The sequence below is a fragment of the Marmota marmota genome, unplaced genomic scaffold, assembly GCF_001458135.2.
Source record: "Marmota marmota marmota unplaced genomic scaffold, marMar, whole genome shotgun sequence".
NCBI lineage: Eukaryota > Metazoa > Chordata > Mammalia > Rodentia > Sciuridae > Marmota > Marmota marmota.
The window spans coordinates 460,709-481,824 of NW_026000241.1; the positions used below are offsets into that span (position 1 = coordinate 460,709).

Consider the following 21,116-nt stretch of genomic DNA (forward strand, 5'->3'; position numbering starts at 1 on the left):
CATTCCTGCGGGAGGGGCCGCGCGCAGCCCGGGGCCGGCGGACGCTCGCTGGCGCCCTCTCGTGGCCAAGTGCGAGAAGCCAACTGGACGTGCACCTGAAGTGACCAACCTGGGTGCAATCCTCAGCCACTCTCCGGACCCCCCTGGAACTCCTGCCCAAGCCGGGCTCAGGAGCTCAGCTCCATCGCTACACTCGCTGTATGACCCGGAGAAGACGCTCAACCTCTCTGTTCCTGGGTTCCTTAGGTGCACAGTTGGGGGGGGCAGGAACCTTCACCTTTTCAGTGCCTCCGTTTTTCTCATCTGCAAAATGGGTCCCTGATGATCCTCAACTCATTAGACTGAGGAGAGGATTAAAAGGGATCAGTGAACATATCTATGGCAAAAAATAGCCACTCCTCAAGGTCAGATATGTCCGTCCTGTTCGCTGCTGTGTCCCCGACACCTACAATAAGGCTGCGCATGAATGTGTCCAATACACATTATTGAACAAATGCTTATCATCTGTGTTGGGGGCCTGAGGTGTCGCTCTGCTCTCAAATAGCCCAGATACCGCCCGGATCCTCCTCTTTGTTTTCAACGTGTCCCCCTCCTCTCCTGTGCTCACTAGGACCTCCCTTCCTGGCCAGCCCAGAGTCAAAGCAAAACCTCAGCGGAGCCAGGTCTGAGCATGCGCAGAGAGGCTCAGGTGCTTCCTACCTGTCCGGAATGGAAGGGGAGGGACGCTGCTCCTCAGTTCCTGACCAAGCCTCCAAGCCACAGAGACTTTGGTACCGGGAGCCCAAACTGGAGATGAAAGTGGCAGGTGCTGAGTCCCTGGCACCCTGACCTTTGGGTCATCCCCTGTCCTGGCCCCTCCAACAAGGGGTGCACCTGATAAGGGACAAAGATGCCCAGGGAGCCTACCCCCAGGCGAGGGAGAGCTGAACAGAGCTGGTGAAGATTCCGTGAGAGCCCGGCACTGCAAGTGGACCCCAGCAACCTAGAGCCTTCAATGTGAGTGAACTGTCCCCTCCGCCAAGTCTTAATTTGATTCTGTTGATTCTTTCTTTCTTTGTGGCACTGGGGAGTCTTTGCTTGCAACTCCCCCATGCCTGACGCCGGGCTCCCCTGTCTGTCCAGTGGGTGGGTGCTGGTTCCCACAGGCGTGGCTGTGAGACGCCCCTGTGCACAGAGCAGCACCTGCTCACAGTAGGTGCTGCGAGGAGTCAAAGGTGACATTTTACCTGCCCTCCTGGCTTCTCACACCCTGGGTTTCCAGCCCTCTAACAAAGACAGGAAAGTGGGTGCCCATGGAGCCCTGATTCATGGAAAGCTACAAGGTTGAAGGAGCAAATCCACCCTAGGTCTTTGGCGGACTCGCAGTCAGGGTCCGCTGTGCGCCGGCAGGACTTTCTGTCGCATGGCAGTTGTGCACCCTGCATGCTAAGTAGGACCAGCTCGTAAATGTTTAATGAATGTTGTTGGATAAATGTACATTATCATTGTTCGGGGGAATAGGAGACCCTCCAAATGCAGGACTCTGGGAGCTGGCAGGGTCAGGTCGGACAGGACTGTCTGCAGCCCTGCCTGTCTCTAAGAGGCCGACACCAGCAGACAGGGCTGAGTCCTTGAACAGGCTCATTAGAACTGTCAGCAAGAATTATTTGGGGACAGAGAAAGCCTTCTTCCAGGAATGCTTCAAGCATGATGTGTTTTCTTCCCTGGTTTGATTATGCATAATTTGCTTTCTGGAAAAGGAGACTGGCGTGACTTAGGAACAATGGACAATGGTTACCATGTGCCCGGCGCAGGCAGTGGCTCCTGCTGTGGGGCAGGGACCCTGCCGTGCGTTCTGGGTGCAGAGAGACTTGAAGCCCCGCAAGCAGATTTTGATCCATGGATTTCTTGGAAGGCTCCACGGTGGTGGGGGCCGGGCCAGACGGCAAAATGCCATCTGGTGTGCTCATGCCTGGGGCTGCGAAATGGGAGTGAAACGGCTGCTCTGCCCCTATTTGACCAGCTGTCCCAGAGACGGTCACCAATTGCACAAGCACAGAAGTCATCCGGGATCAGGGAGGAGTTCCCAGCAGAGCCCTGAGTTCAGTGCCTGGGGGTGGGGGTGGGGGGGTCTGCATGACTCCTTGCTGGGGGAGGGGAGGCCCCCAGGATGAGGCCCCTGGCTCATGGCAGCAGCAGCCTCCTGCCACTCTGACCCCAAGGCAGGAGCTGGGACAGTCTCAGGACAATTGTCCCTGGCCTAACCTGGAGGCCTGGCTGAGAGGTGAGGAGCAGCCCCACCCCGCCCGCTGGGCTCAGGGAACCCCCTCCTCCAAACCCGTTTAGATATTAACTCGGCCCAAACAGGCCAAGGCCAACAGACCAGGGCCGAGGCAGACCAGAGGACAGACCTCTGCAGCCCGCGGTCCCCCACACCCTCTGGCCCGCCATGGCTGTGCCCTGGTCCCTGGGCTTCCTCCTGATCCTCACCGTGAGCCCCCCACCCACATCGAGCCATTGTGAGTCCAGGAACTCGGGGGACCCATATGGCCTCCTGCACTCTTGACGTCCGTGCCACCCCTGCCTGTGATCCTGTCTGCCTCAGTCCCTCCGAGACCCTGTGTTTGTCACCTGGCAGGTACATCCTTGTGATGTCCCGTGTGCTACGGGTGGGGATCCCTGAGAACATCCACGTCCAGGCCCACTCAGCCTCCTTGGAGCCCCTCAAGAGGTCCCTGGAAGTGAACGTCGCCATGTGGGACTTCCCCTTGAGGCAGATGTTGGTGGCCAAGAGTCAGCTCATTCTGTCACCGGCAAATGACTTCATGGTCCAGACACCTGTGACGGTGGGTAACAGCCAGTTTGGGTGGCCCAAAAGGAGCTCTGGGTCAGCAGTATGGGTAGAGAGAAGCAGGCCTCAGGGGGACGACCCACAGGGACACTGACGAGCCATGGCAGGGTTTGGATAGACTTACTGATTCTTTCATACCCTGTCCATTTAGAAATGTAGGCCCCCCTAAGCCTGAGCTCCAGGAAGGACCCCTATGCCCACCTGGTACTTCCGTATAAGTCGTAAACGGCCCCCTCTGCTGGCAGTTTGGGAATGTGGACTGGATTTCATTCCTGTCTTGACTGGGTGCCCTTGTGCAGTGGGCAACCTGCACAGCTATGCTTGGTGACCTTTCCCAAAAGAGCAAGAGGGCTCCCACTCAATTGCCTCACCCAAGTTTGGGCCCAAAGTTTTGCCCTCAGGAGAACCAGAGGAATGTGAGCATCTCTCTCCAGATTCCTGAGAGACTGGTATACCCCCCCAAACTGGGACAGCAATATGTCGTCATCCGGGCAAATTGGGCAGCCACCTCGGACCCCTCGTTCATGGAGAAGATGGTGTTGGTGGCTCTGCATGCTGACTACATCTTCATGCAGACAGACAAGCCTGTCTACACCCCTGAGCAAATGGGTACGCCCCTGGGCACATGGCCTGGGGCAGGTGCTAACTCTTAGCCCCAAAGTCCCTCAATGTCTGCTGTGTTCCCATCCCTAAAATCTCCTCTACCCCCCAAGGCCTCATCTCGATCCACAGTCCTAAGGACAACCCTGCAGCAAGCCTCTCTCTCCTGTCCTCTGTCTAACGCTCAGAATCCTCCTGTCCCCTCCTAGTTCAGTACCGAGTGTTTGCTATGAACCACAAGATGGATCCTGTGAACAGAACCTTCACACTGGGCATCAAGGTGGACGGGAGGGGGTGGATCTCAGACACTGGGGTCCTGTTGTGTGCAAAGGCCCTGGGGCACAAACCACCAGGGCTCTCCCATGGGACGGTGACCAGCCCCACCCCTTGCCCCTGCAGAACCCGGAGGGAGTTGCCATCACCAGTCGGGATCTGGTGGCCAAGAAAGGGCTCTACACAAACACCTTCCAGCTGCCCAAGTTTGTCAGGTGCCCTGCGGGGAGCCCGGGCTGGTGTGGGAGGCGGTCCTCAAACTCCCTCCCTCCTAACTTGCCATGTCTCAGTTTGAGGACGTGGACCATTGAAGCCAGCTCCCTAAGTGGAGGCAAACAGAAGTTCCAGGTGCCTTTGAAGTGAAGGAGATGGTGAGGGGACAAGGGGACGTGGGCAGGCAGGGCAAGGTGGGACCAGGCTGGGGATCCGAGGAGGCTCAGGGGGACACCGGGACTAAGGCACGTCCCCCGAGTGCCAGCGAGTGAGCTGGCCGCTGGTGGGTGGGACCACGTTCCAGCCCTTGAAGTCCCCAGCCATGGAGGAGGGAGACAGCCAGGAGGGGCCCGGGCCTGGGTGCAGTGCTGAGGGCACCCGCTGTCCTGTCCACTCAGTGCTCCCACCCTTTGAGGTCCAGCTCACGCCAAACAGGACATTCTTCTACCTCAACGACGAGGCTCTCGGTGTGGACATCCAGGCCCAGTGAGCGTCCCAGCCCCACCCGACAGAGGGCCAGGGATGTCACGGGACCCAATGGGTGGAGCCCCTTCCACGGCCCTGGGGCGGCGGGGGCACGTTTCTCCCAGAGATGACAAGTGCCACCTTTTGAGGCTCACAGGCTGTCCCCCGGGCTGCCCACCTGAGGCTGCGTGGGCCATGTCTGTCCTGTCTGATCACTCTGTGTGCAGGACAGGCACGGCCTCCTAGGGAGGCTCCCGCCCACCTTGTGAGAGTGCGTCAGCCTGATGGGCATGTCTGCCACCTCCCGGTGGTGTGGCCATCTCTGCCCCTCTCAAAGTCACCCAGTGGCTCCAGGCCCGCAAGGCCACCCAGGCCAGGCTCGGCAGCCCCATGAAGTTATGCAGGTGATTCCGGGACAGCAAGATGGCCCTCTGTCCCCCAGGTACGTATTCAGGAAGCCCGTGAACGGACTCGCTCTAGCCATCTTTGGGGTGAAGATCGATTCCCGCAGGGTCCCCATCCAGAGCTCTCTGCAGAAGGTGGAGGTGAGGGAGCCCTGACCCCCCCAGGGTGCTTCTCCCCCCTCCTCCCTCCCTCCCCTTCTCCCCTGCCCTAGGAACAGGTCTCTGATGGCCTGGGCCGCATCTCCCTCCAGAAGGACAGATGACGGCCGCGTTCGGAGGCCCAGGAGGAGAGCTCATTGGGCCTCCATCTTTGTCAGCGTCACCGTGTTCTCTTCAGGTGCCACCCTCACCCAGGGCCCTGTGTCTTTCCCAGCCCAGACACCCGGCCCTCGTGGCCTCAGGACGCGCCCTAAGCGAAGGGCAGGAGGAATGGAGGCTGTGTGATCCCTTTCTCCACCCCCACCCAGAGGGGCGACCTCGCCAGCGGCCCTGCGTGGTGGGAGACGGAGCCACTTTGGCAGACTCCCGGGTCCCCTGTCTCCACAGGGGGTGAGATGGTCCAGGCACAGACCTCAGGGGTGAAGATCGTCCAGACCCCTACGACATCAAGTTCACCAGGACGCCACAGCACTTCAAGCCGGGGATGCCCTTCCACTTTAGGGTTAGGGTCCGGGCTCCCCCTGCCCAGAGTCTAGGCCTCCCTTCCCCAAAACAGACTCCCCCAGAGATAAAACCCCTCTGTGCCCTCGACGGTGCCCAGCTCATCTAAAATCCGAGTTGATCACATTAATCCCAAGGTCCCTCCGAATCTTAATTCAAATCTTTGAGGTGGGCATTAGGAAAGCCAGACCCACTCGGATGTCCCCTACCCTCTCCACCCCCAGCCCTCCCACGCCCAACCAGCACACAGCATCAGGAGGCCACAGACAGTGGCCCATCACCACACCCTAGGGCCACCGTTCACAAAGACCCCAATAAGAGTGAATGGTGGCCCAGGTTGCTCGGGGCCCCCCTCCAAGCAGTCCCCTCCCATGGGACTCTCAGTTTGGACCCCTCAGTCCAGGCCACCCCCAGGCCACCCTTCACTCATGCCAAACTCCACCCCAGGTCCTGGTCTCAAATCCTGATGGGTCTCCGGCCTCTGGAGTCCTCATCAGCTGCCAAAATCACAGTGTACTCCTTGGATGACGGGGTGGCCACTCTGCCCATCAACACAGAAGCTAAGGCGGAGCAGCTGCACATCTTGGTATCCACCAGGAGGGGAAGAAGGGCGGGGCGGGGCCGGGGAGTGGGAAGGGCCGGCTCACCCATCGCTTTGCTGTCCCAGGTGGAAACTGGTGACTCCCTCTGGCCAAAGGCCTCTGCCAAGATGACAGCGTGGCCGTACTTGACTCAGGAGGGGTCGGGAAACTTTCTGCACATTGAAGTCAAGACAGCGGGCACCGAGGTTGGTAGTAGCCTCCATCTGAGCCTCTACTCGAAACACCAGGACTCCAGCGCCAAGGACAGACTCTCTCACTTCAGCATTCTGGTGAGGGACTGGGCCAGGGTCCGGAGATGAAGAGTGCTTTCCCTGGGACAGCCCTGGTTTGCTGGGCTGGAGAGACTAGGCACAAAGGTGTAAGGGAGGGGACAATCTGGGGTCGGGGCGGAGGGCTCAGACCCAAGAGGCTGAAGCAAAGGGACTGGAGTGGGAGCCTCAGGAAAGGGTTGTCCCTCACTATCATGCTTGGTGTCCCTTGTCCCCAAGATCCTGAGTCAGGGTCGGATCGTGAGTGCCAAACATCAGTTAAGGAGCCCAAGGAGCGACTACATGGCAACCATCGTTAATTTGACTCCAGAGATGCTGCCCTCCTTCCACATCGTGGCCTTTCACTTACTGCCCGGGGTGTGCACTGGGACCCCGAGCTCGTGGCCGATTCCATATGGATTGATGTGATTGACAGATGCGTGGGGACGGTGAGCCAGACTCCTTATAGTCGCACATCACCATCCCAAAGTTCCAGAAGGGGTCTCTATGAGTTCAGGGTTCCCAGCCTGGGGGCAGGCTGGAAGGAGGGGAGTGTGTGTGTGTGTGTGTGTGTGTGTGTGTGTGTGTGTGTCCTTAAGACCTCCGCACAGAGGACAGCAGCAGATAAGCGCATGGGTTGGGGTTGGCCTGCGGGGCGCCCGGGTGCTCCTCGGGACCAGTCAGGAGCCCACACCTGAAGGGGGCGCTCGAAACATCTCTTTTTCTTTTTCAGCTGAAGGTTGGATTGAAGAATAATGAATTCATCCAGACTTTGGAGCCCAGTAGCCAAGTGCACCTAAAGGTGACAGGTGATGCAGAGGCCACAGTGGGGCTGGTGGCCGTGGACAAGGCAGTCTATGTTTTGAATAGCAAACACAGGCTCACCCAGAAGAAGGTGAAATCACGTGGGCTTCTGGCCAAGGCATTGCCTGCAGATTCCAGCAGGAAGCTCCAGTCTCCTGGGCTTATGAGTGGGCAGCTGTCGAGGTGGGGGGCCGGGGGGCGGTTCTGAGGAGGGCGATCGGGTAAGAGGGTAATAAATGGGAGAAGGTGTGGAAATTATTTGAACCTGCAGTTCAGGGCACCATTGCTCCTTCCCTGAAGCCATCAGCAGGTCCCCATCCAGGCTCCTTTCCGACCCCCAGGTCTGGGACACGGTGGAGGAGCATGACCCCGGCTGCACAGTGGGCAGTGGAAGGGACAGGTTTGCCATGTTCAAGGGCGCTGGGCTAGACTTGAAGGTCAGCACAGGGATGTACACCCCGGCAAGCTCAGGTACTGGCATGGCGTGGGCAAGGGGAGGTCTGGGGGGGCAGGGCTGCCAACTGTCATTTGGTGCCAGATGGACATGAATCACAGTCCACTGCAGTGCTGTGGAGCAAACCCAGGAGGGCCTTGTGCAGGAGAGACAAGTGCACCCCCAGCCTTGCCTACCACCAGCCAGACCCAGCCATTTACCATGGGCCGGTTGTATGTTCTCTCTGAGTCTCAATTTCTTGGTCCATGAGGTAGGGACACAGGTGGAACAGCCCGAGTCCAGAAATCCAAACTCTGAAATGACCTGAAATCTGAAAATTCTTGAACACCAACATAATGCTCAAAAATGGTCAGGTTTTGGAGCATTTTGAGTTTAGGTTTTCAGATTAGGGCTGTTCAACAGGTAACATATATGCAAATAGTCCGAAATCTTGAATAATTCTGAAATCTGAAACATTTCTGATCCAAAGCATTTCAGATAAAGGATACTCAAGGAAACTTACAGAAGTCAGTCACTGTGTAGGTTTGAGTGGGCATGGTGGCACACACCTGTGATCCCAGCTACTAGGGAGGCTGAGGCAAGAAGATCATGAGTTTGAGGCCAGCCTGGGCAACTTTACAAGACTTTGTCTCAAAAAAAAAAGTTATAGATTTGGCCACATGTATGAGACATAAATTGACATTAGCTTGAACAAGGCACAAGTGTATTTCTCACTTGGTGAACAATTTAGAGGTCATCCTGGACCCCAGCACCTTCTGGCTTCCTGCTCTGCCCTAGTCCAAGATGGCGCCTTCCCATTCATTACTTCATGTCTGACAGCAGGATGAAAGGAACAGGGGCAGAGAGGAGACTTCTTTCAGATCTTGTTGGCCAGAACTCAATCAAAAGACCCCCACCTAATTGTCAGGGGAACTGAGAAATGTAGACTGTATTCTGAGAGATATATAAAAAATGGAGGCTTAGTTGCCACAGATGAGTGGGGAGGAATGGATATATGTGACAACTAGGAGTGTCTTCTCTAGTTCTAAACAGATGGATTAATAGCAGTTTATTATATGCCGGACTGTGTGTTGAGTACCCTTTTCTATGTGGTGCTGGGGATTGAACCCAGGACCTGGTGCATGCTAGTCAAGAGCTCAACCACTGGGCTAGACCCCCCAGCCCATTGAGTATTTTTGTGTGTGTGGTGGTGGGGATTGAACCCAGAGCCTCGTGCATGTGAGGCAAGCGCTCTACCAACTGAGCTATAGCCCCAGCCCCCACTGAGTATTTTTATAGATATGCTCTCGTTGTCAGAACTATAATCATGGCCATTTTACACTGCTGGAGAAATTAATTCCCAGAGAGGTTGAGAGACCTGCTGAAGATACCCAGCTCTTAGGAGGAATGTAGGAGGGATGAATGTGATGTCCATAAGGCCCTGGGCATAAAGATGGCACCTGGTAAATACCATCAAGAACGCTGATCATTCATAAGACCAAAGAGTATAAAAAGGAAATGAGTGGGGTGAGAACCAGAAGGTCCTGTGATCCATTCAGAATACACTCTTCAGCCTTAATCGGGTCCTATAATCCAATTTTAGCCATTTTAATACAGTCCTTCCCTTGACCCGCCCCAATTTAAAAATTAGCCAATCGCGTAGATCGTGGCCCGGAGATCCTCCTATCAGAGCCGGGGGCGGAGCCACGTCGGGGATAAAAGCAGGCTCCCGGGGCTGGATTGCCGGACCTGGGTCTGCAGTGCTCCACTCTGCAGAGGGGAAGTTTGCCTCGCCGAATTAAAAAAAAAAAAAAAAAAAGACGTTGAATCGAGGTCTTGACCGTTATCCTGTCATTTGACCCTCTGAACCCCAGACTGGCACTGTCCCCAGAGTCCCACTCCCAGCCGCCGCCGTCGTTCCCTGAAGAGACGGGAGACCAAGAGGAATGCAGGTGGGCGTGAAGGCGGGAGGCGGCCCTCTTTGACTCTCCAGCCTACACGTGCCCACCAGGCTGGGAATAGAAACCTGCCGCGCTTAGCTGTTCCACGCAGGGAGGGACTTAGCTAGGTATGTGATGCGTACAGACTCGTAGAAGGGATGGAGCGGTGGAGTTGGAAGGGGGCTTGCTGGTCTCAGGATCACCCTACTGCAGTCCTGGTACTTGGTGAAGGCTCGGGACACTGCGGCCGGTGGGTAGAAGATGAAACACGGAATCGTGACCATTGCAAACACACAACTGGCAGAACCCCCCACACACAGCCCCCCATTAGCCACCACTGCTGCAGAAAAGAAAAAAAAAAATGGTTTGTGTTTCTCTCCTACATTCCAAATCTTACACAATGGCAACCGTGACTGGATCTGATCCCACCGAGGATCCTAGCAGCAAGGGAGGCTGGGAAATGTAGTTTAGGAGATGTCTAGCCTCTGATATGGGAATACCACGGCCAGTATCTAGAAAAGCTGCCGTCCCCGAGGCCAGGGCATGGACCCCAAGATCTGAGCCTGGAGAAGCTTGGATTCTAGTCCCAGCTCTGTAACTTGGGAGCTGTGTGACCTTGAGCTAGTGAATTCACCTCTCTGAAGCTCAGCTTTCTCATTGGAACTCACCGCAAGGGCTCAGTATGAGGCTTCAGGGAGAAGAGGAGGGTGAGACATGGGGCTCAGCAGATGCCAGAGTCCTGCCTAAGAGGCAAGAGGTGCAGGGCAGCAAGGCCCGCAGGTCCCAGCTTCCTCAGAGCCGGCCCCACCCTCCTCTCCTGGACTTGCCCACAGTGGACAACTTCACCACAGAGCTGGAGAGGCGCTGCTGCCAGGCCGGACTCCGGGAGAACCCAGTGGGGCTGTCCTGCGAGAAGAGGGCCAGGCACGTCCGCCACGGGCCAGCCTGCGTGGCGGCATTCCGGCAGTGCTGTCAACTGTCAGACCCTGACTCGGGAGGCCCTGGAGGAGCAGCTGCTTCTAGGGACAAGGGAGGGGGTCACATCAGGATGCACAGGGTGGGGGCTTCACCCAAGGGTATGGGGTGCCATGGGGCAGGGTGGTGGGTGCCATGGAGGATCTGGCGGGCCTCAGGCCAGACATGAAGGAGGTGCCCCTCCACATCCACCCCCTGCCCTGCAGCCGATGAAGACGATGACCTGGATGACCTCTTTGAGGGCAACACACCTGTCCGTACCTTGTTCCCCGAGAGTTGGCTCTAGAAGATGTTTACTTTACCAAAAAGTGAATCAGGGTAGGATCCCCCTGCCTCCTCTGGTCCCCAACCCCTCCCACCTCAGTGGATACCGATCATGAATGGTGACCCCAGAAGTGGCATTGAGCCTCAGGGTAAACCCAAGATAGAACCACCTGGATGGGTCAAAGATCCCAGAGGGGCACCGTGGTGCTCGCCTGTCACCCCAGTGGCTCGGGAGGCCGAGGCAGGAGGATTGGGAGTTCAAAGCTAGGCTCAGCATCTTAGCGAGGCCCTAGCAACTTAGTGAGACCCTGTCTCTAAATAAAAAAAGGGACTGGGGTGGCTCAGTGGTTAAGCACGCTTGGGTTCAATCCCCTGTACCCCCCCAAAATATCCCAGTGGGTTCTCCGAAATAATGACCCACTAATGGGTGACCCAGTGACACCTAATAGTGTCCTAGCCCTGGACAGTGGCCCCCCAGCCCAGAGGCTCTGTCCCGGCAGCACGAGCTGAGTGACAGGTCCCCACTGCAGCATCTCCCATTACTCCATCAATGAGAATATGCGGGACCCCATCACCACCTGGCAGTTTGTGGCAGTCAGCTTCCAAGAAGGAAAAGGCGATTAGCAAGCCCAGAGCTGAGGGAGTGGGGACAGTGCCCTACGCCAGCCCTGGGGCGCTGGCCTCTGCTTAAGCCTGACTCGCTGGCTCTTGTGGCCCTAGGTCTCTGCATCTCGGAGCCCTTCGAAGAGGTAGTTACAAAAACATTCTTTGTGGACCTAAAGTTGCCCTTGTCTGTGATCAAGAACGAGCAGGTGCAGATTTGTGGTGAGCCGTTCTAATTAGACCGTGGCCGCCATTAGAAGATGGCGCCGGCTTCCACTGTGGCCTGTGATAAACAACTCCTAATATGGAGAATTGGCACGCAATCCCTTACCACCCTATGGGAAAGGTCCACGTGGCAGCTTAAGATTGGTATGCTGGAGGCTTTATTAGGCTGTGCTTGGGCGCTCGGCGACGGGTCACTAGAAGATGATACATGAATCAAGGCCTGAATAAACTGCTGAAGGAAGAATCCTGTGTCGTGTTTTCCCTTGCCGGTGAGGGGTCGCGGCACAGATTCAAGCCATGCTGTACAATTTCAGAGATCGCCCTGTCAAGGTGACCCCTGAGCTCCCCGTCAGTACGCCTTCTAAACAGGGTGGGGGGCTGGGGATACAGCTCGGATGGTAGAGAGCTGGCCTGGCATGCACAAGGCATAGGTTCAATCCCCAGCACCACCACCAGAAAAAAAAAAAGCAGAGGGAATCCATTATTCCATTGGGTCAGTGAAGGAGGGGCCCTTTTAGAAATAGTCTAAGATATTTTCTCATTTAAACCTCACAATAGCTCCACTCAGTGGGTAAAATGGTTGGTCTTGGCTTAGAGACAGAAACACAGAGAGGTTAAAAGACTTGCCTGGGTCACACAGCATGTAAGTGGCAGAGGGGGACCCAGGCAGTATGCTGTTCGTCATGGACTCGGGCATCTCAGGGCCAGGGCAGGGAGGAACCACAAGCCTCCCTGGCCACCTGGACCATGTCCCCATACCTGCCCATCTTGCTGCAGGTCCGAGTGGAGTTCCCCTACAAGGAACCGCTGTGTAGCTTGTCCAAGCCAGGAGCCCCACACCACCAGGTGGTGGTGGTGCCCCCCACTGCCTCCAAGATGGTGCCTTTGTACTTCTCCCTCTTGAGAGTGGCCAGGTAGATGTGGAGGTCAAGGCCAGGGCATGGATTTCCAGGACCACGTCAAGAAGACACTCTTGGTCCTGGTAATGGGCGTGCCAATGCCTTATTGTCAACACAGACAAGTGGGGACCCCGGGCTATGTGACCAAGGGAGGGCCAGGTGGGGCCCAGATGGGAGTGAGGTGGAAGAGAATGGGCCAAAGGTCAGTCAGTGGGCTCGAGGGGTCACAAAGCCGGGACAGGGCCTGGATTCAAATATCCTCTCTCCTGTGTGACCTTGCTTAACTTTTCTGAGCCTCCATTTTCTCATTTACAAGATTAAGATGATCATCATATCCACTGAGCAATCAGAGGGCTATAAAAACGACCCATGACCAATGTGTGGCCCATGGAGCTAAATTAAATTGCAAATAAGTTTTTAAAAATTTAAAGTTTTAAAAGAATAAACAAATGATCTGCATTTAAGATATAAACACTTTAATGATATAAACTCAAAGAGCCCTCAGAACAAACTTTAGAGGCGAGGACTATTTTGTGTGTGGGATGGGGGGGATTGAACCCAGGGCTTAGTGCGTGCAAGGCAAGCACTCTACCAACTGAGCTATAACCCCAGCCTGAGGACTATTATTATCTCCTTTACAGAAGAGAAAACTAAAGCACAGAAAGGTTAAGTAATTTGCTCATAGACACACAGCTAAGAAGTGGTTGAGCTTGGATTTGATGTTGGATTTGGATCTTGGATTCGGATCTTGGATTCAGATGTTGAGTTCCAGAGTCCGTTCTCTTATTAGCTAAGCAGTGCTCCTCTCACTGTCATTGTGATTGTCATTATTACTGCTGTTGTGACAGTCATTTTTAACTGCCTTCCCCATCCTGCAGGCGGGAGGTCAGATAGAACGAATGTTCCACATCCTTCTTGACCCCCAAGGTTTGCGGGGTGGGCAACAGGGCGTGTGGGGTCCTGGGGCCACATTAGGAGGAGAAGGGACTGAAAGGAGGGGGTTTGGTCAGGTGGGTAATCTGAGCCCCTGCCCAGCTCTGCATGCCTTGATGCCCCCAGTCCTGGAGCCCACGTGACACGAAGGTTGTGCCCCTGCAGGTCAGACCCAGACAGAGCTCTTGCCAAGACGGGACGTGCCCGACACGCAGGTGGAAGTGTTTGTCAGCGTCCAAGGTGGGGGGTGCAGGGAAGGGGCCTGGGCTGGGGTGACAGGGGCCGCGGTGGCTTAGGCTACCCCTGAGGGGACCCCGCTCACCCCCTCCAGGTGACATCCTTGCCGAGACCATCCTGGGCAGCCTGACTCCCACGGAAGTACAGCAGCTGCTGAGGGTCCCCAGCGGCTGTCCTGAACAGACACTGAGCAAACTGGCGCCCGTGGTCCTCCTGATGGGCTACCTGGACACCACAGGACAGTGTTGCTCCGGGACCAGGTGATGAAGAACATCGTCGAAGGTGAGAGAAGGCCCCTTGGGGGCCTTGGGAGGCTCTAGGGCTCTCTGGCAGGGTGGCTGGAGTACCTAGGATTAGGGGACACCCCTGGGACCCTCCGACAAGAACACCCAAGGCCTGGCTCCTGTCTCAGGTTACAACCAGACACCGGTTTCTCCAGGTGGCCCCAGGTCCCCAGCAGTGACCCCTAAGTTATCTCTCACCTGCCCCCAGACTACATCCAACAACCCCCAAGGAAACCCCTGGGCGGGCTCGGGTTTCACCCGATGGCAGCACCCCCCAGACCCCCAGGCACAGCTTCCGAGTCCCCAAGGCAGGTCCCTCCCCCTGGGAGACTTTCACACAGATAAGAGTCCACCTGGAGCAGGCCCTGTGGTCACAGCCCCCTGTACCCTGGGCCCTGAAGTCCTCTCCTGCACACGCCTGATGGGTCTCCTCCGCAGGACACATCTAAATGCCCGGTGGCCCACACGCCACCTCCCCACAGCCCTGCGCCGTGTCCCCCCAGGTTTCACCCAGATGCTCAGCCACCAGAGTAGAGACGGCACCTTCCATGTCATCAAGAGGAGGCCTGGAAGCACCTGGTAAGATGACCCTGCCTCGCCTGCCACCACCCGCTCCAAAGTCCAGGGCTCGATGGCCCCAAGAGCGTTGATGACCCAAGAGCATCGATGGCCCCACGTGCTTGGCTCCCTGGCCAGTGGCACCCCACACTGGCAGACCTGAGGGGACAGGGGATGGGAGTCCACCTGGAGCAGGCCTTGGGGTGGCCTCCCCCAGGTGTAGCCAGGCTGTCCCAGAGCCCCCTGCGCTGCCCAGCTGTCCCCCCCCCAGGCTCTTCAGCCTGGCCCACCAGTCAAGGTGCTCAGCCTGTCGTCTCTCTGTGACATCGTCTGCTGGATCATCACCCAGGGGCAGGCGGAGGATGGTCACTTCCTGGAGAAGGGCCCTGTCGTCATGGCGCCCATGCAGGTGCCCGCTGCCCCCTCACCTGGGCAAATGTTGCCCTGATATTGTCCTGACATCCACCTGAATGACAGGAGAGCTGCAGTCAGGACGGAGGCCCACAGCTCCTGGCCCTGCTCGCCTGTGCCCCGTCACAGTGTGGGCAGCCTGGACACTCCTGGGACCCATCTCTCCCTCACCCACCCCACAAACGTGACCATTCCTGGCCTTCCTCCCCCAGGACCTGACTCCTCCCTGTCACCCAGGGAACACACCCATCCCCCCAGCCTTCCTCCCTACCAGCCTCCAGAAGTGGCTTTTGAACACAGTGTGGTGGGGCTCTCTCCTCCTCCAACACCTTCTATGGCTTACAGCTGCCCTCCTCTTCATCCCCTCTAAAGCCTCTCTTCCCATGATCCCTGCTCACCATTCACTCTTTGTTTTGGGGGGGGGCAGTTACTGGGGATTGAACTCAGGGGCACTCGACCACTGAGCCACATCCCCAGCCCTATTTTGTATTTTATTAAGAGACAGGGTCTCACTGAGTTGCTTAGGGCTTTGAACTTGCCATCCTCCTGCCTCAGCCTCCTGAGCCGCTGGGATGTCAGGGATACGCCCCTACACCCGGCCACTTGGCCATCTCTATAAACACCAGCTGTTGGATTTAGGGCCCCCATTAATCCGGTGTGAGCTCTCTGAGACTGCCTGCATCCACAAAGACCCTATTTTCAAATAAGATCACGTTCTGAGGCTCCAGATGAACATGAAACTTAGGGGACACTGTTGTGCTCAGGGGCCAGGGTGGCAGCTGTGGCTGCAGAGGGGTTGAATGCTGTGGGGCATTTCCTAGCAATGGGAAGGCTTCACCCCTCTGGCCCTCAGTGTCCTCCTCAGAAAAAATGGGGCTACCACGAGGATACTCTGATGTAACTCTGAGAGCCTCGCCTCCTGGGCTGTTGACGTCCCTCAGGGGGACAGACCCCGCCCGGGCGACCCTGAGAAGGCTCCTCCTCCCTCGCCCCGCCTCACCTCCAACAGCATCCAGGCCAGAGCTGGGCACCCAGGAGACCCCCAGAGTCTGGAAGGAAGGCTGGGGAGGGTGTCCCCAAGACGCTGAGGGAGTTGCGCTGTCCCTCTGCCTCCACAGGGAGGCTCCAAAGGCTCCAAAGCAGATGTATCCCTCACGGCTCTTGTCCTGGTCGCCCTGAGGGAGGGGAAGGAGTTGTGCAGCCCGAGGGTGCCGGTAGGAAGCGGTGGGGGGGGGCAGGTCTCCCCATCCCCGTCCCTGTCCGGCACACGGGGGGCTCCCGTCCTCCAGCCCCTCTGGACTCCTCTCTCCTGACTCCCAGACCTCTCTCCACTGACCTCCTTTCTCACCTCCTCCCTCCAAACCTCTAGAACTTGGACGGCAGCATCAGAAAAGCCTGTGGATTTCTGGAGACAAAACTGCCTCATGTCCACACAACCTTCGCCATGGCCATAGCCTCCTATGCCCTGGCACTCGCCAAGAGCCGCCTGGACAGCTTCGCCAGCCGTGGTGGGCGCGGGGCACCTCATAGCCCACTGTGTGTTGCCCACAGTCACTGGGGTGGGGAGGGAGCATGAGGGCGAGTACAGCCATGTATGATGCATCATTTGGTATTTGCTGAGCACCTATTTTGCACCCATACTGGGACTCATATCCTAAGAGACCCAGGTGAACAAGATTGACATGGTCCCTGCCCTCCAGGGTCCCCCTGTCCCTGGGGGAGGCGAGCAAAAGACAAACACATCAATATATCATTACCCATTGAGACAAGTAGGGAGATGGGAACGTCTCCGCGGTGGGCGAGAGAGATGGCGGAGGGGAACAGACTGGAGGCTGGGGTGATTGACAGGAGCCACACCTGTGTGGAAGGCCAGGCGCCTCTGAAGCACCTGTGTGGCCAAAGGTGGGATGACGATCATAACATGTAGGTTATGGAGAGGGTGGCCTCCCTCGCCCTGTGCTGCCCCTAGGGTCCATTTCCCCACCTGCATTCCCCCAGTCGAGGAGAGTGGAGTTAGGAAACGCACCCACAGGGGCTGGGGAGCCACAGAGGAGCTACTCTGAACCTCGGCTTCCCCGCATCTACATAGTCAGAGTCCAGTTCCTAGGGTGACTCTGAAATGCCCACATGTCCTAACCAACGGTTGCCCATAAAGTAGGTGTTCAATAAAACAGCAGATTAGAAGAAGGGGGTCCAAGATGACACAAGGTGTGGGCAGGTCGAGGTGGGTGGGCCCAGGGTGGGTGACCAGGAGGGTGTCCTCCTTCTAGACAGAACCCACTGGCCGGTGGGCAGCCTGCCCCAGAACTCCCTGTACCCGGTGGAGGCCACGGCCTATGCGCTGATGCAGAAGCTGGAGCTGGGCCTGCACAATGACACGGACGCCATCAACAAGTGGCTGCTGGAGAAACGAGAGCTGGGAGGCGGCTTCGGGTCCACTCAGGTGGAGGCGCCAGGGCGCTAACCGGTGCTGCCCGACCCCGGAAGGAGCTGTCCGTGGTGCTGGCGCCCCGGGCCGGCGCTCGGCGCTGTCTGTGGTGCTGATCTGAGGTCCCTACCCCGCCTCGCAGACCACGGTGGTGACCCTGGAAGCCCTGACCCGCTTCAGCTTAGCTGTCCCCTTCGAGGGCATCCAGGATCTCCAGGTCCAGATCAGCACCCCCAGCAGGTCCCTGAACAAGCGGCGGCTCATTGACCAGAACCGCGCTCGCCCTGCGCTCCAGCACCTGCAGGTCCCGGCCGCGGAGGACCTGGAGATGGAAGCCAGCGGCCGCGGCAGAGGCACCATCTCGGTAGGTCTGGGACCCACACCTCGGCCACTCTGGCTGCCAAACAGGCGGAATGCACTTCGCATAATTCTGGAGGGGGGAGCCCGAGTCCGGGCACTGGAGATCTGGTGTCTGGCATGAGCCCTCCTCTGATTGGTAATGGCAGCCCTTTGTGGGGCCCCTCTAACCCCTCCCGCTCCGCCCTCCTGACATGTCACCCACCCCCCACAGGCCCGTGTCCCCACACCGTGCTGTTGAGGATCAGGTGTCAAGAAGTGAACTGGGGGAGACACAAACATTCACGCCACAGGACCCCCCCTGGGGTCCCTAACTGGACAGAGCCCAAGTCCCCTCGTTGGTGGGGACAGGGACAGGTCCAATGCTCCAAGGCAAGGCCCAAACCAGCAAGGATCCAGGCACCATCAGGGCACCAACATTTGCCAGGAACCAGCTGAGGACAACTCAAAGGCCCAGGGAAGGAGGTGAAGGTGGAGCTCCATTCAGCAGGTGGGGTGCCGCTCCTGGTGGCCTCAGTTGTCCCAAATTAAGGGCCACAGAAGTCAGAGGCTAGGGGCCCCTCTGTTCCTGCCACCCTGAGCCCCTCCTTCCTCCCCCCAGGAAAGCGTTTCCCTCTAGGTGGCCTCTCCAGGCCCAGAGGTGAACTCCACCCTCCCAAAATGGGAGCCAGTGATCCCAAGCTCTGGGCCCAGGAGGACGGGCCGGTTTCCCAGTTAGTAGGTGCCAGGAACAGAGTCACTGTTGAATTTCTGCCGTGGACAAACCACACCCTTCTTAAGCCTCAGTCAAACTTAAATTGACACGAGTTAAAATCAAACAAGATCAAAGCTTCGGTCCCTCCATGCTAATCCCCAGGTGGCTAGCCACTGCCATCTTTGGACAGGGACACAGAGACCATTTCTATCACCATAGAAAGTTCTATCACACAGTGTTCTGGCCGCTGAGCCTAGGAACCAAGGGGCAGGCCCTGAAGGGAGTTCCCTAGTGGCCAGAGGCCTGGAAACTCAGATGCTGGGACAAGGGGGAGAGGGAGCATGGGTAGGCTCTGGAACCCCCTTTTCTGCCCCGGCAGATCCTGACCATGTACCACTGGTCCCCAGAATCCTGGGAGGACAGTTGCAACATGTACCATCTCAATGTGACACTCCAGAGTGCCCCAGAAGGTGAGCCTGGCCCCAGGGATTCCTGAGTCACTGGAATGACAGATGTGAGCCACCGCGCCTGGTCCCTTCTTCCTTATTATTTTAACTGTCATTCGTCAGGCATGTGTGTGGCTCAGTTCAGCCATTGGACAAACCTTGGTGAGCACTGACTGCTGCTAGACCATTTCTGGCCCTGGGAACAGAGGCGTGAACAAGAAAAACATCCCTTCTTTTGGAAGCCACATTCTAGTAGGGAGCAGGGAGAGAAATAATCGAACACACACGTGCGTGCACACACACACATATTTTATACCGTTTTCTACTTTATGACATAAGTAAATGTATAAGAAAATAAATATATGGCATAATAGTAAGTGATGAAAAATGTCATACAAAATAAAGTAGGAAAAGATGATGTAGATTGTGGGGAGAAGAGGGAGGCTCTCGCAGGAGGCAGTATTTGAACTGAGACATGAAGAAATTGAGGGAGCGAGCCATGAAGGCCCTGAGGAAACGCCCGTGCAAAGGCCCTGAGGCAGGGATGGGCACACCTGTCTGAGAAGCAGCGAGATAGTGAGGCCCAGAGCAGACAAGGGCAGAGCTGCGGTGAAAGGGTGGGTGGGTAATAGGAGAGGTGCCCGGGGACTTGTGGGCCACGGTGAAGACTTCGGCTTTTGCTCTGAGTGAAGTGAGAGCCGTAGACAGTTCTGAGCAGAGGGGAGACATGACCTAGCGCAGGGTTCCAGAGACTCACTCTCGGTGCTGCGTAGAAAGAGTCTCCAAGGGTGAGGGCGGGAACTACGAGGCCAGGGAGACCACGGGGACCAATGGGGGTCGCAGCTGTGGAAATGATCAGAAAGAGTGGAACTGTACGGTTCCCAGCTGGGGTGCCAAGAGGGGAAGGAGAGCACCCCACCACTGGGAGCTCCCTGAGAGAGGGAAGGAGGAGCCTCGCCAGGCCTAGGGACTTCAGGGACAATCAGTGGCCAGGCCTTTGGTTTTGGCCCTGTTTCTTCAGCAGCAGCATTGTCACCATCGTCACCATCATCCTCAAAGCTGAGAGCTGCAATGCACTGGCCAGGCCCCATGCTAAGTGCTGTATTTATATTAACTCATTTATTCCTCAAATAACTTCTCAAGGTGGAATATTGTAATCTGACTGAGGGAACTGAAGCACAGAGAGGTTAAACTACATGCCCAAAGTCACACAGCCACAGCATCAGGATTTGAGTCCAGGACGCTGGCTTCAGAGATTGTGAGCTTAACCACTGCGCAATCCAGCCTTCCAAACTCTCCTGCCTTCTCTTTGCAGAAAATAAAAAGGGGGAGGAGACCTTCCGGCTCCGAATGGAAACAAGGTCAGAGCACCAGGATTCGGGGCTGGGCAGGAGGAGGGCCCACTCTGTAGAATCCAGATTCCTGTGCCCTGAATGGGGTGGGAACCACTGAGCCTGCTCTCCACACCTCTCCTCATCCCACCCCACTCCTGCCCTCCCCTTTGCCACCATCCTGTGTGTCCACGTGGCCCAGGATGCCACCTGTAGTGCACCAATGAGCTCCAGATGCCCAGAGCTGACTCCGGCCCCATGGCCCTCCCCCCAGGTCTTATTTTCTCCAGACACCCTCCCCTCACCCCAGTCCTGCTGTCACCCAGACTCTCTTGGCCAGGTCTTCCCCAGATACAAACGTGCTGAGCACCTACTGTGTGCCAGCCTCTGTCCTAGGATCTAGGGGGCCAGCTCTGGACAGGGCAGACCCTCCCTGCCTCGGTGGTGCTCACAGCCTATCAGAGGACTCGGATGGTGAGCAAATGATCACTGGGAATCCGTATAAAATGACAACCCTGAGTAAATGTGGCAAAAGAGACGGACGAGGGTTCCCAAACACCAGCTGAGACAGAGAAGATGACGAGAGAAGAGCAGGAGTTCCAGGCTGAGGGACCAGCACGTGCAAAGGCCCTGGGGTCAAGAGAGGGGCTGAGGCTTAGAGCCATCTTATGGAGCTGGAGGGAAGAGGTAGAGCAGGGAAGGGCGCAGAGCCCCAGAGGACATCTGGAGGCAATGACACTTCAGATTTCTGCTTCTAACCTCCCACTGAGGGCAGAGTGGAGCTGGGGAAACTCAGGAGGCTCCTGCACTACTACAGGCAAGACATGCCAGTGGGGAGCATGGGGACAGAGGCAGAGGACAGCTGGAAGAGCCGAGGGCTGTGAAATCCGCAGGTTCCAGGGCAACCGGGTGGCCACCATGACCATCATGGAGATCTCAATGCTCACCGGCTTCTACCCCAACTAGGATGACCTCAAACAGGTGAGGCAGACCCCACCC

At 57.0% G+C, this 21,116-nt stretch overlaps 1 protein-coding gene and 1 long non-coding RNA gene across 6 annotated transcripts in view; both read left to right on the forward strand.

Moving 5' to 3' along the window:
* The first annotated feature begins 2,365 nt into the window (after window positions 1–2,365).
* LOC125613734 lies at window positions 2,366–11,532 on the forward strand. Of its 4 annotated transcripts, none has more exons than XR_007344296.1 (13): window positions 2,366–2,498; window positions 2,618–2,825; window positions 3,265–3,439; window positions 3,830–3,918; window positions 3,994–4,074; window positions 4,315–5,122; window positions 5,332–5,446; window positions 5,893–6,031; window positions 6,113–6,316; window positions 6,536–6,744; window positions 7,029–9,600; window positions 10,654–10,765; window positions 11,432–11,532. It is a non-coding gene; the product is annotated as an uncharacterized LOC125613734 (long non-coding RNA). The 4 variants fall into 4 exon arrangements; XR_007344297.1 differs by having other exon boundaries at window positions 4,315–4,402; window positions 4,609–5,446; XR_007344295.1 differs by having other exon boundaries at window positions 4,315–5,446.
* A 2,961-nt stretch (window positions 11,533–14,493) lies between these two features.
* Window positions 14,494–21,116, forward strand: part of LOC125613733 (putative protein C3P1) — a 7,265-nt gene continuing 642 nt past the window's right edge. The window contains exons 1-6 of one of the 2 annotated variants that reach the window (XM_048795050.1): window positions 14,494–14,859; window positions 15,980–16,075; window positions 16,231–16,369; window positions 17,132–17,653; window positions 17,861–18,136; window positions 18,720–18,810. In XM_048795050.1, the coding sequence (XP_048651007.1) occupies window positions 14,845–14,859; window positions 15,980–16,075; window positions 16,231–16,369; window positions 17,132–17,325 (444 nt within the window). In that variant the 5' untranslated portion in view covers window positions 14,494–14,844 and the 3' untranslated portion in view covers window positions 17,326–17,653; window positions 17,861–18,136; window positions 18,720–18,810. Of the gene's footprint in view, window positions 14,860–15,979; window positions 16,076–16,230; window positions 16,370–17,131; window positions 17,654–17,860; window positions 18,137–18,719; window positions 18,811–20,101; window positions 21,099–21,116 lie in introns of those variants that run through there. The other variant, XR_007344294.1, reaches the window with a different exon arrangement.